This window comes from Clarias gariepinus, chromosome 17 (assembly GCF_024256425.1).
Source record: "Clarias gariepinus isolate MV-2021 ecotype Netherlands chromosome 17, CGAR_prim_01v2, whole genome shotgun sequence".
Taxonomy (NCBI): Eukaryota; Metazoa; Chordata; class Actinopteri; order Siluriformes; family Clariidae; genus Clarias; species Clarias gariepinus.
This window is the reverse complement of record NC_071116.1, coordinates 23262071-23281190: the sequence shown is the minus strand read 5'-3', so window position 1 is coordinate 23281190 and position 19120 is coordinate 23262071. Positions and strand designations below refer to the sequence as shown.

The 19120-nt window shown below is 38.3% G+C and overlaps 1 protein-coding gene across 3 annotated transcripts; it reads left to right on the top strand.

Moving 5' to 3' along the window:
* The first annotated feature begins 1828 nt into the window (after positions 1–1828).
* On the top strand, positions 1829–18551 carry rnf34b (ring finger protein 34b). Of its 3 annotated transcripts, none has more exons than XM_053476333.1 (8): positions 1829–1873; positions 7578–7811; positions 7919–8341; positions 8455–8517; positions 10077–10278; positions 12545–12574; positions 13017–13058; positions 14684–18551. In XM_053476333.1, the coding sequence occupies exons 1-8, from the start codon at positions 1871–1873 to the stop codon at positions 14863–14865; spliced, it is 1179 nt and encodes a 392-aa protein (XP_053332308.1). In that variant the 5' UTR covers positions 1829–1870; the 3' UTR covers positions 14866–18551. The 3 variants fall into 3 exon arrangements, with proteins under 3 accessions (XP_053332308.1, XP_053332307.1, XP_053332309.1); XM_053476332.1 differs by lacking the exon at positions 1829–1873 and adding an exon at positions 4743–4835; XM_053476334.1 differs by lacking the exons at positions 1829–1873; positions 13017–13058 and adding an exon at positions 4743–4835.
* The last annotated feature ends 569 nt before the right edge of the window (positions 18552–19120 follow it).

Here is a 19120-nt window from a genome sequence, read left to right as displayed (position 1 = left end):
ATGTTGTACTGAAAGTTGAAAGTAATTTCTCAAGTGAGGTTTAAGACATAGAGATAGGCTGGGTGATAAAAATGTAATAATCCTTTTAACTTATGTTCAGACTTGCCTATGGTGTTTGGTGATTCCAAACAGATATCCATGGACAGCCCAAGTGCAAATGTGCTGCAAAGTTTTAAACCTACTTAGCTGTTATCTACATACTGTACCTGGGTGTTTTCAACAGGGTGACAATGAGACTGGTTGGAAGACGAAAAGAGTTCAAGAACTTTTAAATGGCTTTTTCATGATACACCAGCCAGGCAAGATGACATCATTGGAATCACCAAATGTCACAACTTTCGCTTAAATTCTTGTCTCACATGTACATGACTTTATAATACACTTAGCAGTGCTGAATGTAGTTGTTACCTCTAATGATCCTTAGGCATTTCATCATGGGCACTGCATCATTAAAGAGAGAGGAATAAAACTCAGGTAAAATCCGTCAATACTACATTAGGTAAACCAACAAATTATAGGACTGCTTGTGACCAAGTATATGAGAACAGGTAATTATTATAATACCCACAAAATACTCACTCACTCATCTTCTATACCGCTTTATCTTGTATTTAGGGTGGTGGGGACCTGGAGCCGATCCCAGGAGGCTTAGGGCACAAGACAGGGTACACACACATACACACTATGGGCAATTTGGGAAGGTCAAATTAACATTTAGTTATTTGTCAGATGCTCTTATCCAGAGCCACTTACATTTTTGTCTCATTACACATCTGAGCAGTTGAGGGTTAAGGGCCTTGCTCAAGGGCCCAACAGTGGCAATTTGGTGGTTGTGGGGTTTGAACCTGGGATATTCCGAACCGTAGTCCAATGCCTTAACCACTGAGCTACCCCTGACATTAACCTTACCTCCATGTCCATGCATGTACACCACCACAGGGAGAACATGCAAACTCCATGCACACAGAGACGGGAATCGAACCCGGACCCTGGAGGTGCAGACGACAGTGCTAACCACAAAATAGCCCATAATTAATCATATTTCTTAAACTAACACAAAGGGTTTACCAAAAGACACTTAATAACAACACTGAAGAGGTTCTAGGCTTTAGATTGTATAGACTAAAGATGGTGTAAGCTGTATTTGGTGGTGTAAGCTGTATGCAAACTACTGTTGGAGAAGAAGCTTGGTATTACTTAATAATAATAATAATAATAATAAGCATGTCTTCATTTATTTGGGGTAATGTTCTTGTCATGGTATATGTAATGCACTGCATTATGGTACTTTGGACTTTGGATGTTTTATAAATTTCAGTCCTATCTTTATTGTAAATTGGATAAAAACTTACAAGCTGCTGATATGCATCCGGGGACTCGAGAGACATCAGACAGTTCTGTTATTAAACACTGAGGATAAAACTCTGTTATCATGAAAGGATTTAGCTGCTCGAGGACACAATGAGAGGACTTAATACTCTTAATCTGACCTGAGGTGGTGCATCAGGTAATACAAATAAGCCTTTAATCCAGGCTAACGTATATATGCATATACGTCAGATGGAGAGGCATTTTTCTTATATGTATTTTTTGTTAATATATGCACACACACACACACACACACACACACACTATCTATATCTGTCCTATTCTTGGATGCATAATGTAGGCATATGGCAGGAGATTAGGAGCTACCTCAAGTGTATGTTCTGTGTCTCAGAGAGAGCGAGAGAAGTGTGTTCAAAGCTCTCCCATGTGACACAGGAAGATCAACAGCAAGCACGATCACACACACTCTCCACTCGAATGTGCACTGTTCAGTCTGGAAGGGATTGTACTGCGCTGATGCTATGTGGAAAGCAAGTTGAAAATGGTGAGTGGTTCTTTGGGGATCTGTAACTCGCCAAACAGAGGAGAGAATGTATCTCGCTTTTTTGCTGGATGTTTTTCAGCACATCCAGCATTCCTTCTCCTGTGGTCTCTGGAGGCGACAGCACTAGCTGACTTCAGCCAGTCTGAGGTGGCACTGATGGTCAGCTCCAGAATTACTGGCATCCTTTAGAAGAATGAGCAAAGAGAAGATAAGAAGTACATTGAGTTAAATTGTCTATTAAAGCATTAGGAGAGACTACTTGTATTTATTAATAATAATAATAATAATAATAATAATAATAATACCTATTTAATGAAATTTTTTATTTAGACTTGATTTCAAATTTATATATATATATATATATATATATATATATATATATATATATTATAAATTACTAAATAATACAAAAATATTTTTACCAAATAAAAAGATAAAGAAAAACTTGAGTTGCACACAAGAAAAATAACTCATACTCATTGATGTTTTGGAGTCGTAACCATGGCAATACCATGGAATTATAGCCTCCCCAAAGGTTTAGACTCATAGTATCAATTATTTAAAGTGTTATTTGTTTATATAAAAAGTAAAAAAGAAAAAAAAAGTGTGATTAAAAACTTTATAAAAGAATTTTAAAATAATTATTTACATTTACAATGTAAATAATTAACAAACTGTGTCAATCATTTTAGTAATAGAAGTGTGTATAGACAGCAGTGAGCTGAATCTTTTCTATGGTGTTAAATCAAAATAACTCTTAAATTTACTAAAAAAAAAAAAAAAGTGTGTTAGAATTTACTCTATCCTTTAATATGGTAAAGGAGATGTAGATGGAATGTCTGAGAAGAATTGCCCTGTGTGTGTCTGGTAGGGGAGGCAGTGGAGATGCATTCACTCAGGTTTTTTTGAAGGTGGAATGGCTGGCTGCTTAATGTCCCAGGGCGCCCTCATGTCTGTGTTCCTTCTGGATCTTCTTTTTAATTTTGCTGTCATAGCTAGTCCTGCCGGTGTCCCTGCTTTTACTCTGCACAAAATGTACATTGACCTTATCCATTATGGTACTGGGAGCATAACTATGTGCATTCTCTCTCTCTCTCTCTCTCTCTCTGTCTCTTTTCACTTCTGAGATGCCAATCATCCTGACCCCTTCTTCTCTCCAGACTTGCCTGATATAAAGTCCATTTTCCTGATGTTCCCACCTGTTCACTGTTGGAGACTTGGGTACAAACTGCTTAATGGCAATTTCAGTCCTAAAACCAAAACAATTAAAGCAAATGGAATTATAATCCATCATAGCAAAACTATTTTTATTCAGTCCAAAGACATCTTTATGGTTTCTATGTTGAAGAGTCCTCAGTAGTCTTGTGTGTCTTTAAGCAGACCATATGGGGTCGTCATAAGCAGCAATCAGTGGAGATGAGGATATAAACCGGTATTAGGCCATCAGGATGGATCGGGCAGATCTGGAGAACAAAAGGGGCCAGTGCTGGAGTGATGGGGTGCCATATGTAGCTTGACAGAAACAGAGAAAGAGGGAGAGAGAGAGAGAGGTGTACTGTATGCTCACTATCACATAATGGATAAGGTCAATGAGCATTTTATGCAAGCAGAGACTCCAGCAGGACTAGCTATGACAGCATAAGAAAGAAACTCAGACATGAGGTCTCCCTGGGACATGAAGCAGCAATCCACTCCACCATTAACAATCTGATTTAACACATGACAGTGGGAAATAGAGTTACATTTCCCTAAAGAATGTTCAAAACCAAAAGTTAAATATAGGATGTATTAAAAAGTTTACTCAATACATTCTGGAAATTTAATTTAAAGTAACAAACAAATTTATTAAAATCAATGCACATGTCTGTCCTGCCATGGAAAGATTGATAAAAGAGTGGAACATGGCCAGAATGATTTTTTTGACAAAGTTATTTAATTGCTAAAGCATTTAATGAGTACATGGTGGACCTTAATTTAGCAAGGTGAGTCACTGTTAAAGGTGAGTCACCTATATTTAGAATTTCTAAAAAGTTTTATATATATATAAAACCATTTTTTTGAAAACCAAAAAAACATTTTTAACCAGTATTTATGGAGGTTAGCAGAGCAGCATGTGGGAAAATTTCATTTTATTTATACATTTATATAATTGTATATAAATGTATGTTTCTAAGTAAGTATGTTTCCTTCCTACATGGTATGTACTGTATGTCCAGCCCACAGTACTGTATCTCGTTCTCACACTTTAGTAAGTCATGGTCATAACATGGTACAATATCTTATTCCCACCACTTAATAAAGTCATAGCACAGTATCATATATATATATATATATATATATATATATATATATACGGCATTTAATTAATTAATTAATTTATCATGATATTAATCTGAGTAACTTTTTATCTGAATACGGAAAATAAATATATCAACCAACAACACCTCAGTAGCAGCAGCACTAATGACGTCACAAATACCTCAGCATAAATACAGTATACATTTAATCTGTGTAAGGGTTGAGTTTTTGTTTTAAGATTTTGACTGAACAAAACTTTTGGTTTGTCTGTGTACTTATTTTATTACTATGAGTATTTAATTTTTGAGAAGCAACGACAGTTATTTATTCGGTACTTATTCAACAAACCCCGCTGTTAAAATGACATTAGCAGGATCTCTAGCCGGTCTGAGCGCCGCTCTGCGTCATCACCTGTATCTCTCGGTTCACGCGCACGGGTAATCCCCGCCTACCAAACGCGATTGGCTGCTGGTGAGAACAGCTGTTACTGCTGCATCGTGATTGGTCGAGCCTCGCTAAGCCATGACGTTATGCTCTGTGCTGAGAGAGGGAGAGAGAAAGACTAAAAGAGAGAGAGAGAGAAGACGTAATGGAGTAATTCCGCTGCAATGCTCGTCATTTGTATTAGATTTCACCAATTCTGCAGCGTGGAGATGCAATGAAGGTACGGTACATCATAATTGGTCATTTTGTCTTTTTTCAGAGTAAGGATGCTTTATTTTAGAGTGATAATCATGATGATAACGATGATGATGGAAATGTCAGCAAGACTAATATCTAATATTAAGTGAGATAAAATCGTGCTTTGATCTGCTCAGTTTTGCAGCGCTGAGACAGTCAGTGGTCACACAGCCAGATGTCTACCAATATCGACGAGATCAATGCAAAACCATTGATAAGAATAATAGTCACGATTGTGAATGATTATATACTAAATAAGAGTGATGAGTGACTAGACAGTGGTGGGAATATTAGAGTCACTGTTTGTTCTGCATGCTGATAACTGTTTAGGAATTTGATTTAGTGTTAGGACAAATCAACTGCTTAGTAAAAAATAATGTATAATAATATAATAAAAGGAAAATCTAATAATATGTATAATATGCTTAATAATATTTTACAATTATAGCAGTGTAAATAATATATATAATATATGCAGATGTTTGAATTGTGGGAATATCCACACACACATGCACACACACACACACATGGACAAATACATATGCATCCATTATAAACATCTGCATGCATTTATGTGTGTGTGTGCGTATATATATATATATATATATATATATATATATATATATATATATATATATATATTTATATATTTATTTTACCATCCATCCATCTAGGAACATCTGTATTCCAACTAGGGACCGTAGAGGCCAATGGTGATTAGCATTGTATTTATTCTCATTTTTCGGCCCTGGTAGGACCTTTAGTCAACATTCATCTGGACATTCAGAAATATGGGCAATATGGGAACGCTGATTACCTAATGTAGGTCTTTGAACTGAGGGAGGAAACTGGAGTATCCTGGGGGAAACCCACCAAAAGCACTGGGAGTATATGCAAACTCCATGCACACAGACCCTGAGGCAGGAATCGAACTGACACTGGAGGTTTAAGGCAACAGTGCTAACCACTAAGCCCCCAAGCCAACATTAAATTAAATAGTGTAGATTACTGTAAATGAAAGAAATTGGAAGTAAAAAGTTTTTACCATCAAATTGACTAAAGATACAACTGTAAAATTGTTTGTGTAAATAAAAACCTCAGCAGCAACCTCATTTCCCCTCTCGTCTTTTCTACTCACTCAGCCTTCAGCGTTACCGGTATACTGATCACCAGCCTGATCATCTGTCGTCATCTGCACCTATATGTTTTGACATATATGTTTTTTATTATGCTTGAATAATTAATTGGTCACTGCGAAACTGGTCAGGTACAGGGACTGGCCTAAAAATGATAGAAAAAACTAACAAGGAAGTCTGTCAGGAAGCCTGGAGAACTTTTCCTGAAGTTTTTTTTTGGAAGCAGAATATGTGGGGGGTGAGGGTGGCTTAAAACTTTTGCATATATATATATATATATATATATATATATATATATATATATATATATATATAAAATGTGTGTGTGTGATATTTAGAGACAGAGAGCGAGAGAGAGAGTCCACAGTGTATATGCGAATGTGCTTCCGTCATCAGGTTTTTTGCAATGTGATCAGTCACAACCTGTTTTTATTTTACCTGTTTTAAAACTTAGAAATATGCCATTTTCTTTTCGAAAAGTTCCATTTATTCATTTAAAGGTCAATTTGTGTACCATTTACATCCACAGTCTATAGATCAAGATATAGATTCCCCTTCATTCCCACAGGAATAAAAATCAGTTTGGAGATGCAGCAGTTGCATCTGGTTTCTTTAATAAAGCAGCTTTTCAGACCTAACAACACATGCATCTGTATGCGCCTTACCCAGAATGCAGTGCGGGATGTAAACAGGAAGCTTATTGTTTCAGTGCTAATTTGCCTTATAATCAGGCTGTGGTAAGCCATTATAGCTATAATTTCCTAGAATTTTACACATAGACATGGCTATATAAGTGTTTGCATGCGTATAGGAGAGGAAATTACATCCCAGTACATTTCAGAGCACCATGGACAAATAGATTTGCATACTTATGCACACCTTGGGGTCGTTTAGTATAGTCGATGCAGTGGGAGGAAACTGTGGAACTTGTATGAATAAGAATATGATAAGCTTCACACACATTGTAGCCTGAACTCAAGATCGGATCTGTGAGGTGGCATTGCAGCCTCCCTCACTGTACAGTATGTATGATATTATAATAATGTAATATTAAGTAGTACTTAATTCCTAATATGATCCATTAGGGTTTTAGCTCTCAACATGAAACCTAACTAAACTACATAAAGCCATCTACACTCCATGTTTTAGTGTAGTCATTTTCGCTAATACACTATGTTTAGCATTTTGGTTTCTGCCGAGACCACTGCACTATGTGTGTGGTATGAAATAATGGTTTCTACATCCTGTGTATATCACTAAGAGGCTTCAGTTTTTGGTTTATCTCCCTACTCTTTCTGTTGGTGCTTTTGGAATAAATCAATAGTATCTCCACCCTGTGTAATGCACTATATGTCCAACAGGGAGCTATTTGGGATTCACCTCTCTACTCTTTATAAAAGTGCATTTTATATGGTATGAAATAATGGCAATGATGGTACATCGTGTGTCCAACAGATCGATTCAGGACTCTGATTACTATACAGCTGCACGTCAAACTTGATCTTGTTGTTTCTCTCTGTGTCTGTTTCTCTCTCTCTCTCACTCTCTTCCTGTCCATTTCCTTTCAATCCTGTCCTATTCTCTCTTAGGCCTCTATGTGGGCTTCGTGTTGTGGTTTATTGAACGATTTGATTGGTTCGGGGGCAGTTCGGAGCCATCAGGCTGGGTTCGGGGGTGGAGCCGGGCCATTCAGGTTTGCCCCTGGTGCTGGATACTCCGCCTACCCTTCAACGAGCACCTCTCAATCACCGTCTAGCCCTGCTCCTTCAAATGGAACAGTGTGCAAAGCCTGTGGTCTCGCCTTCTCCGTCTTCAGAAGAAAAGTGGGTTTCTAGTTGTATACTTTAACTGTTATGTATCTTAATGTGCATAAATAATTCAATCTAGCCCTGTTGCAGAAGTCTAATTTTGGCATTGTGTATATGTTCAGCATGTGTGTTCAGACTGTGGGCGGAGCTTCTGTGCACTCTGTAGCGTGCTGCAGGAGAACCTGCGGCGCTGCTGTGTGTGCCACGCCTTGTGGGCGACTGCTTTCGAACGGGCACGCCTCATGCGTTTGCGAGTGCGCGACCTGCGCCGTTACCTTACACTGCGTGACATTAGTACGGATGCGTGCACTGAGAAGGAGGAACTCGTCGAGCTCGTACTGCAGCACATGGGGGTGGATCTTCAGGAGGAGGAAGAGGAGGAGGAGGAGGATTTGGAGAGTGAGGAGGCAAACATTGAAGCTGCACCCTCTGCTTTAGCCCTGCCTGTTGATGCTGCACCCACCACCCCCCAGCAGCCTGCATTGTCTGTCTCAGCCCCTCAGGAAGAAACACACCGCACTAACAACAGCTCAGGAACCAGCCAGGTACACATGCAAACATCCACACTCACACTCATTTGTGCCAAGGAAACAACACATAACTTAGGTTTGATGGCAGCATTGATCATAATGATGTGTGTGTGTGTGTGTGTGTAAAGGATGGTGGGGACGTTGCCTCTGTGTCTCTCCTCCCCCTGGAGAACAATGAACGTTTACTAGAGGTGAGTTATCATTCCTACTGGTTTTAACTACAGTGCTTCCGAATCTAAAAACAGAGTCAGTTGTATGATGATATAACAAATCAGAAAGACTTAGATATCTTAATTATTACCATAACTACATAACTAAATCACCATTACCATAACTACAATCTCATGTAGAATACTAATATATAGTGGGTGCTTTATAAGGTATAAGGATCCCTTATATCCCTACTCATTCATGCCTTTGGCAGCACGGTGGTGTAGTGGTTAGCAATGTCGCCTAGCACCATAAAGTCCTGGGTTTGAGTCCTGCGTCATGTCTGTGTGCACAGAATTTGCATGTTCTTCCCATGCTTGGAGGGTTAATTAGGCGAATTACCGTTCCAAGAGGACATGAGGTCCTTCCACAGTTGTACAAGATGAGAATAAATACAATGGTCACCATTGGCCTCAAATGGGTTCCATTGGTGTTCACTGTCCCTAGTTGGACCACAGAAGTTCCTACATGCATGGAGATGGATTCATGCATTTATCCAGTGCAGTGTATAAATCCATCCAGGTACAGGACCATAGCTTCATTTAACATTCGCATTAAACATCAGAATCAGTCTGCAAAGACTGAACAATTAATTCTCAGCTGTCTTCAGCTGTCCAAATTTGTTGAAACTGTTGCCTCAGACTAGTAGTAGTAGTACTGTAGGTTTTGCCCAACAGGAGTAGAACCTGATGTGTCTTCTGTACTTGTAGCCCATCTGCCTTTCTGTGTTGTACATTCTGAGATATTTTTCTGCACACCATGGTTGTAAAGAATGGCTATTTAAGTTACTACAATCGCCTTCCTGCTTTCCTCTGCCAACTCTCATTTCCGTCCACAGAAGCGCCCCTCACACATATCACACCCGCCTTGCACCCCCAGGGTCCGGTTTCGATTCCTGCCTTGAGTTTGTGTGCATGGAGTTGGCATGTTCACCTAACCCCATGATTAGTGAGTTTACTCTGGAGTCCAAAGACATGCAGGTTAGGCTAATTGGCATTCACAAATTGACTGTATGACAATCTGGCATCATGCTGGCAATCCAAACCCTTAAGTAACTGCTAAAAAAACTATGGTCGCCCCATCCACCAGATGGCACGTGGATGGACCAAAACACCACCATGTGACATCATATAAGGAGATACCTTCCCCCAGCTTGTTGCTATTGTGTGGGGGCGTGGTTTAGAAGTAGCTCATTCACATAAAAAGTAAACCAGGTCCTGAATCTGAGCGAGTTTGAGGTGTAGTGGTAACAAAAAAACTTTACGGGAGCCCTGAGACCTGTGTGACCTTGGTGAAGAAATAGTAAAATATAGATGATATAATATCTGTGTTTATTAGCAGGCTATACTGTCTCTTTAACTGGGTTAATCAGTCTCTCTGATCTGGAATGCAACTGCGTATCTGATTGTTTAATGTCTTTAATGTGTTATCACCACATTCAGTTAAGAATGACTAAGCATCTTCTTGTCACTCTTCTCACTTGGCTCTGTCTGTGTTTGTGTATGCGCGCGTGTGTGTGTCTGTGTCGATGCATAAACAGTCCAGCCCAGTGACTCAGAGGAGGGCTCGAGCCTCTATCTCTGATCTCGCCAGCGAGGATGACATCGAGTTGTTAACCGTTCGGCAGCTGAAGGAAATTCTTGCCAGGAACTTCGTGAATTTTTCCGGCTGCTGTGAGAAATGGGAGCTGGTGGAGCGTGTGCAGCGTTTATACAGGGAGCACCAACTCAACCGCACTTCCTGTGAGTCCTGTCTTCGGTCTATGCGCAATTAAACCAGAAAGGAATCTGTAAACACCTAATCATGCACCTGACATGCAGGGCAAAGTGTTTCCTGATGTGGGAAGGAAAATAAAATATATAATATGTAATGCAATTTCAACATAAATTTGTACAGCATACATAAATGTAACTTAGATCAGGTGTACGCATATAACACAGGAGGAGGTACAGGAGGCACAGTACTAGAAACAGTTTTAGGGCAATATGCAGGTCTAGTACTGGGTTACCGGAATCAGATTTTCATTCGGGTATGTAAAACAGATTTAATTTTATGTTGGGAAATTGCTTCAGGAAAACCAATTTTACCTGCGTGACTTGCACTTAATAAAAAATCCTGTAGGAATAGCTGAGCAGCTTTGGATAGGTAAAGCCTCAGATTTCAAAAGAGAGGACATATGTCCATGCACAAATATACTACATGGCAAGATATTTTTGGACACCTGAGAATCACGCCCAAACTGTTACCACAAGCTGGGAAATCACACACTTGACTAAAATGTCTTTGTATGCTGTAACACCACAGTTTCTCAGTACTGGAGGCCCAAACCAGTGCAGAGTTGTTAGCACTGTGGCCGTGCACCTCCTTGGTCAGGGGTTTAAATCTGACCTTCGGGTGAGTGTGTGTGAAGTTTGTATGTTCTCTGGCCGGTTTCCTCCAGTTTCCTCCTACAGTCCACAGACATATAGATTAAGCCTTTCCAAATTCCTGTAGTGTGCCTGCTTGTGTATTGCATCAGACTGCCACTGCAGTACTGGCCTCAACTGACCTCAGTTCCACCTTTGAGATGAACTGAATATGTTTTATATTTTTGATTCTTCAAAGGAACCACCTTTTGCTTTGATGACAGCTTTGCACACACTTGGTCTTCCCAGTTAGCCTCAAGTGGTTGTCACCTGGAATGGTTTTCCAACAATCTTAAAGGACTTCCCAGAGGTGTTAAGTACTTGCTGCTTTCCCTTCACTCTCCGGTCCAGCTCAGTTGGTGATTGTGGAGGCCAGGTCATCTGATGCAGCACTCCATTGCTCTCCTTCTTGGATAAATAGCTCTTACATACCCAAGAGGTGTGTTCGGGGTCACTATCTTGTTAAAAACTAAATGATGGTCCCACTAAATGCAAACCAGATGAGATGGCAGGTTGCTGCAAAATCCTGTGGTAGCCAATCTGGTGTAGTGTGCCTTCAATTTTGACTAAGTCACCAACAGTGTCACCAGCAAAGCCCCTCCTCACCATCACTACTCCTCCTCCGTGCTTCACAGTGCAAACCACACATTCAGGATCCATTAACTTTCTCTACATCTAACAAAGACAGCCTGACTCATGGATGTTGTAATACAGTATGTCCGCTGCTTGAACTTTGAGAAGCATTTATCTGTCCTTTAATCTTAAGTGCCGTAAATTGGCGTTTTCTGAGGCTGGTCATTCTAATTAACTCTTGGTCTTTTTTTCCTGGGATAGTACTCATGAAAACCAGTTTCGCTGATCTTTTCTCTTTGCCTTAAACAGGGCTAATGACTCTGTATTCACCTTTCCTCTGCACGAGACAACTGATGGTCTAAAGTACATTAAGAAGGCAAGAAATGTCACAAATGAAGTGTTGACAAGGCACATGTGTGAATTAAAAACCATTCCTGGTGACTACCTCATGAATCTGATGAGAGAATGGAATAGATGGGCCAAGTTTTCATTAAAGATAAATGATAACTATAAAAACTTTTTCAGACCGTCTGAAATATAAAACCTATTCTGGGTTGTTTCACAACAATGTGTCCAAACGTTTGACTAGTAGTGTATATAATGGATATTGGCATAAGAGGAACCTCATCACAGTGGTGGTAGCATATTTATGCTTTTGGTTTGCTTTGATGGGCATCGTAAGTTCATCAAAGTTTCAGGAAGCTTTAGCACAATAATCATTTGCCTCGGTTGTATGAAACTTATCTAGAACAAGGAGCATAATGCTCAGTAATAAGTTTTCTTGGAGGCCATGTTGATTCCTAAAACCAGAACACCCTGTTCTTCAAATGTACAGTACAGATGGTAATTGCAGATGTTGGAGAACATTGTGTTCCTACTTTCGTGCTACATTTAGCTAACTCATTTTACTGAATTTCATCATCTCATCATGCGCAATGTGATAGGTCATTGGTGAGCTATAAAAACAAGTTTTTCAGAATGCTATGATTTCCACACGAACCTGACTCCTCTCTTTCTGTTTTCTTTGCAGTGGAAAACATGAGCAACAGCATCACCGCAGGTGAGGATTTCTTTTATGTGCATAAATGCGTAATTAAAATCAAAACAATAACTTAGTGCCTTATCCAGGTCACGCTCTGTACATTAGAGGCTTATGCTTAAAGCATCATGCATTAAGAAAATGCCTATATTCACAGACACTGACAAATATAATGCATCCTCATGCTCATTGACTAGGACAAAGACTGAGAATTATTATAGGAAGAAAAAAAACCCTCTTGAGGATGGTTAGTACAGCATTAAGAAAAAGTGCAAGGCTTGATTCTTTTTTTTAAATAGAAGTGCTTGGTGAAGAGTTTGAGGATTGCAGTGACTCAGTTGTTCAGACAGCCAGGGAAAGTTAATTTCACCATCTGTTGGGACAAAAACACATTTAAGACATATCTATCTTGTACATTTGGTTATTTTTTTAATCCTGTTCTGCTCCCATACTCATCATGCAGTCGTGGCATATCCTCCTTCTATATGTGATGGAGATGTTGGAGGTAAGAACATCAGCGTAAATGAATGAAACACAATGCATGCTATTTCTACGTACACCTGTTTAAGTCTGTGTTTGTGTTTGTAAGTGGGCTATGTGAACAAATACACCGATAGGGCTTGTTGAAGATTGTTTTAGATTTAAGAATCCTTTGAGGTTAAAATAAGCTCCAGTCCCCTGTGAAGACTTTCCAGTACATTTTGGAGTGTGGCTGTGGGGACTTGTGATCACTGAGGTCCTGAGGTTATGTGAGACGCCCTGGAGTGCATTTGGCCTTGTAGTTCATCCCAGACGTGGTTAGTGAGGTTGAGGTCTGTGCAGGACACTCGAGATCTTCCACACCAAAGCAAAACCATGTCTTCATGGAGTTTGCTTTGTGCACAGGGGCATTGTCATGCTGGAACAGGTTTGTATTTATAATAGCATTGAATATTTTTAATATTAGTCTGTAAATGTGTTCATTGAATAAATAAATAATTCCCACAGTGAACAGAATTATGGGATTGCCTTAACCAGTACCTAATTTTCAGAAATACAGACACATACAGTAGAAAAACTTAAGTGTTTCTTATTTCCTTTTTTCTACTTGTCTGTCTTGACTTTTTGTAAAGTGACACCAGGTTCTGTGCAATGCACAAAAGATAAATTTATAAATACTATGCTTTATCTTAGAGGCATGAATGCTCCTGGAAAATAAAATGAAATTTTCGAAAGTCTATAATAACGGTATTATGCATGTAGAATGCTGTTATGGCAGACAAGAAGAAAAATGGCTGATCATTAGTGTGATTGTTTTGTGTGTGTGTATGTGTATGTGTGTGTGTGTGTCAGTACGAGCCTACCACTGTAGAGGTTTACTCGTTCTGGCCAAAAGCCAAATGGTCCCCGCTGAGTCAAAATGGATGTAATTGCACCGTGCTTTCATCCAATATCCTAAGTGCCTTTCTGCTGAAGCAGCAGCAATGTGTGTGTGTGTGTGAGGGGGGGAGTGAGAGTTTGTGTGTGTTGTACACTGCTGATGCCTGCAGCTTTAGGTGATTCTATTTGAGTAGAACAATTAATAAGGACTAATGGACACAGGCGCAGGCTCACAGTTCCTCAAATAAATAGACTCTAAACACACATAGATAGATAGATAGATAGATAGATAGATAGATAGGCATTTCATGCAGTTAAATTTAAAAGTCTCTATACCACATTATTGTTAAGTTCTCAAATCTTATTGGTCAGAAAGTAACCACTTCGTAAATTTAGAAGTAAAGCTGAAACTTTAAATCTTCAGGATAGACAGTTTGAATTACTTGATAAAACGACAAGCAGAATTTTTTCCTAGTAACTTTGACAAAGCCAGTGGGGTGATGATGGTGGTGAAGAAATGTCTGTTTATAGCTGCTATGAGATAACTAATAACAGAAACCAAGAAGTATACATCAATTTGTATACACAGTATTTTTATTGACTATTTTTGTATGTACTTTACACAGTATACAGACATAAAAAGGTGTCATTGTATAATATTAAAAAAAGATTTATTGATCAAGTGCTGTGGCATATGAGGAATGAAATATAACTGAGTATTATTAATCGCTGAGTATTATTCTTAGTCGCATGCTGTGTGTTTGCGTGCAGGTGTAGCTCCTCTCAGTACCCTGGATGAAAACGTGTGCCGTATCTGCATGGACGCTGTGATCGACTGTGTCCTGCTCGAGTGTGGTCACATGATCACCTGCACCCGCTGTGGCAAGAAAATGAACGAGTGTCCCATCTGCAGGCAGTACGTGGTGCGAGCTGTCCATGTCTTTAAGTCCTAAACACACAAACACAAACATGCACACTAACAGCCTTCATCTTCCTGACTGAATCAGGTTCTGAAACGATTGAAGGTTACATCATGGCTACATCCCAAATTCCTCCACAAGGAGACGAGTGTCAGGCTGGTCAGAGTCTGAAGAGGCTCTGTTTAATTCGTGTTTTTGAATGCGCTCTTGTTGCCTTCTCCTAGGGACACAGAGGTCATATGAGTGTGCACTCACAGCACAGTTGAGGGAGATTGTTAATGGGGCACATTATAGCTATCTTGTTTATTACCTAGTGCGGTATATACTGTAACTAGCACCAAAGTAGCAATTCCATCAGCTGTCATGTACAGATAGAGAGACAATCTAATGTTTGAGGTGTGAACTGTTAAGCCCCTATTTACACTTATAATCAGCTTTATCTATTTACCATTTGGAAAAGGCAACTGCGACGAAATTCATCAGTGCCTTCTGGATAAAACTTACTGACACTGACTTGACCCCACATCTTTTGCCGACTTATTGGCCGTCGAAGATTCCTCTAACCAACCTACTGTAACTCGGGCTGCAAAATGAATCAAAGTAAGCATTACTAGGGGACATGGGGAGGAGGAGTGGACAAGGGCGCATTAAAAACAGTATTGGAATGCAGCACGCTTAGTCTTTCTGTGTGTACCGTGTGTGTTAAGTGTGTGTAGGCATGTGTAGAAGGTATAAGATGAAAAAAAGAAGTGTGAAGGTCCTCCTTGCTGTAGCAGAACTAAAGCCAGCAGTGAAAAGAGGTGCCAAATGTACTCAGCATTACCAGTTGAATTGGTGTAGTTTAATACAGTTTTTATTGATAATAAGTTCCTATAGAATCATAAATATTAGCATATCAACTACATCAATGAATTTCTAAAATACAACACCAGACACTGACTGGAAAATAACCAAAAACATCTTTGCTGAATTACATAATTGCTGAATTAATTATAAGTTTTAAATTCATATTTTGACAGAATACTTGGCATCCTCTTCTCAAATGGCCATTAAGGTTCAAACTTGCTAATATTTAAGTTTGTGTAAAACATAAAATGCTAATTTATAAGTTATTGTTTTGTACCCTATTTTATTTAATATTTTTATTATTAATATTTTGTCATAGCTTTCTTTATTAATTGATACTTAGCTACTATTTCTAACATCTCCACTAACACTCCTTGTGGTAACACTATTTTGTTGTGGTAGCAGCTAGTTACTTGTTCTGCTAACATCCTGCACTTCCCTGACAACCTCTCATTGTTAAAGTGAAGCAGCTAGCTCTAGCTCGCTAATAGTTAACTTATCTTTCTGAGTTACCATAGCTAGCTAACTTTTTCTGGATAGCTAACCTAGTCCAACCTACCAATGACAACCTTTGTTGTAACGCTCACCAGCCTGATAGATTTAATATTTTTAAAGTAATTTTAAAACTATTTTTAGAAGATATTAAACCAGCTAGCTATTTTGATAATTATTTAGCTGTTTATGTTTAGCTACTTTACTGAAATTCCTGTGTTGTAGCTAGCTAGCCTTTCCTGTTTAATCCCAACTGAATATTGTTTCTTTTTTGATCTTGCACTATGAATTTGAGGATTATTTAATTCACACAGTATTTTGTTTTTATGTGAATCTTACATGTAACTGCATTTATACAGTAGCTGTGTATCTGCTCAAAGTAATTGTATCTGTGTTTAATGCCTCCTTATTTTATTTATTACTATCATAATTGTAGTTTGTTTGTATAATTTTCTTTAATAATTGGTAGTTAGCTGCTATGTTCAGTTATTCCACAGAACAAGTTCTTTGTGTAACATTTTTTTTTTTTTTTTTTAGGTATTAGTTAACTGCCTGTTTTGCTAACAAACTTAATTTGCAACTATTAGCTAGCTAGCTATGTTTCTGTTTAGCCAACATTCCTGATGGTTTAAGGCTTGCTAGACCTTTCTGTTTGATCCCTATAACCTAATAGTCTTTTCATTAATCTTTGACAATGATTTTTTTCTTTGCCACTGGTATTTTGTTTTTAAATGAATATAACGTATAGATAGTTAGAGCAGATCTGTGTATCTTCACACACAGTATAGAATTATATACATTTTCCAGGTGGAAAACTGCTATTCCATAAACAGTAACTGAAATAGAGATGTGTGCATCACTATAGGCTACACTAAATCTATGCCCTATTTTCTACTCTGTACTCTTTATTTCCTAGTCCCTATTCCCTACCCACTATTTCCTCTTCTCTATTCCCTACCTGCTATTATCAACTGTATATTCTGTACTCTATATTCCTTACTCTCTTTCCTACTCATTATTCCCTACTCAGTGATTCCTATTATTTCTTATCTACAATTGATTTCTCCCCATTTACTTTTGAGTATTCTCTGCTCAGTGTTTCCTACTCATTATTTCCTATTCCTTATTCGCCCAACTCGCTAGTCTCTGACTATATACTACTCATCCAGATGGACTTAGACTTATCTCATTAAACATCTGAGCAGTTGATGGTTAAGGGCCTTGCTGAGAGGCCCAACAGTGGCAGCTTGGTGGTACTGCGGTTTGAACTTGTGACTTCCAGCCAGTAGTCCAACGTCATGACCACTGACTTGCCCCTGCTCTACTCCCTAGTCATGACTCCCTATTTACTCTTAACTTATTCATATTATTTATTCCCGTTTGCTTTTCACTTCTCCCCACTGACTTTTCACTACTTTATACTCATTATTCTGTTTCTTATTTCATACTCTCTACACCTTGTCCCTTACTATTCCCTACTCGTTCCTACTCCCTGTTCTCCATCCCCTACTCACACTTTTCTACTGCCTATTCCCTACAAACTATTTCCATTTTTACTTTCTATTCCTGATTTCCTATTCCCTATCCAGGGTTTCCTCTTTCTACCTTTCCCCATTTACTTTTCCCTTGCTATTCCATACCCTTTCTTACTCCTTATTTGCTATCACCTACTTACACATTTCTAGTAACTCTTCCATACTCTCTTCTCACTATTCTCCACTTCCTACAAGTGGCAAAGTGCATTATAGGCATTCTGTACCAGGGATTAATTGACAGTGTTGATTTTTCTTTTTCTGTCTGTTTTTCCCGCCACCAATTGAGTCCATATAAGCAGGGTCAAGAAAAAAATCCAGATGATAACTCATTTAATAATTTAACCTTCATGTGAATTTTGAAAGAAATTACAGGTTGCATGGTGTGTTATTTTTCTGCATCTATAATAATTTACACATTCTGCCACGAATACATGGATTGAAAATTTTGTATAAAAAAAGAAAGATTTTACTTCGAACCTGTGAGACTGTAACACACTTTATTACTATATATATATATATATATATATATATATATATATATATATATATACACACACACACACACACACACACACTGTTGCCTGTACAATAGATGATTTTTAGATAAACATATGAAAAATAAGATTACAGTTTGAATTATTTGTGAGGACCTGATATAAATCATGTCTTTTATTGTGTGTGGGTTTAATGTGCAATTTCTAAAAGGTGTCACTTGTAGGAGCAGAGCAGATGACACACACTATAGATATACTCTATGTAAGAAATGAAACACTTTTGAGGGTTGCTATATTTTGAAACTTTTTATTTTGTTAATATTAAAGATGATTTAATGAATTTAATAAAATATGGAACCATAAATTAATGCAAAAGGGCTTTCTAATTTCATTATATTTGACTGTGGGTTGTAATTATTTACATTACATACTTTAAGAGTGGACAGTGGTAGGCCAGTGTGTTAAGGATTTGAGATACTGACCAGAAGGTGTGTGGTTTAAGCCACAGGTTTACCAAGTTGCTGATAGGCTCCTTGAACAAGGCTCGTATCCCTGTCTGCATGAGGGGCGCTGTGTAATGGCTGATCCTGTACTTTGACCTCAGTTTCATAATAAAGCTGGGATATGCAAAGGACGAAGGATTTTATTCTGCAGTAACATATATGTCAAATTAAAATAGCATTTTTCACATACACAACCATACACAGTGTGTGCAGTAAAATGCTAATATGATGAATAAAGGCTAAACCTTAATTAGTTAATCCAAAATAGTTTCATTTAAGCTAATTATTAATTATAAATGTTTTAATGCTTTAATGGCTGCTCAGAAAGCTTTAATTTACTTAATAATGTTTTGGCTAAAGCATATTTTATAAATTGGGGGACATTAGGTTTGAGATGTTTACTTAAAGCATATAATCT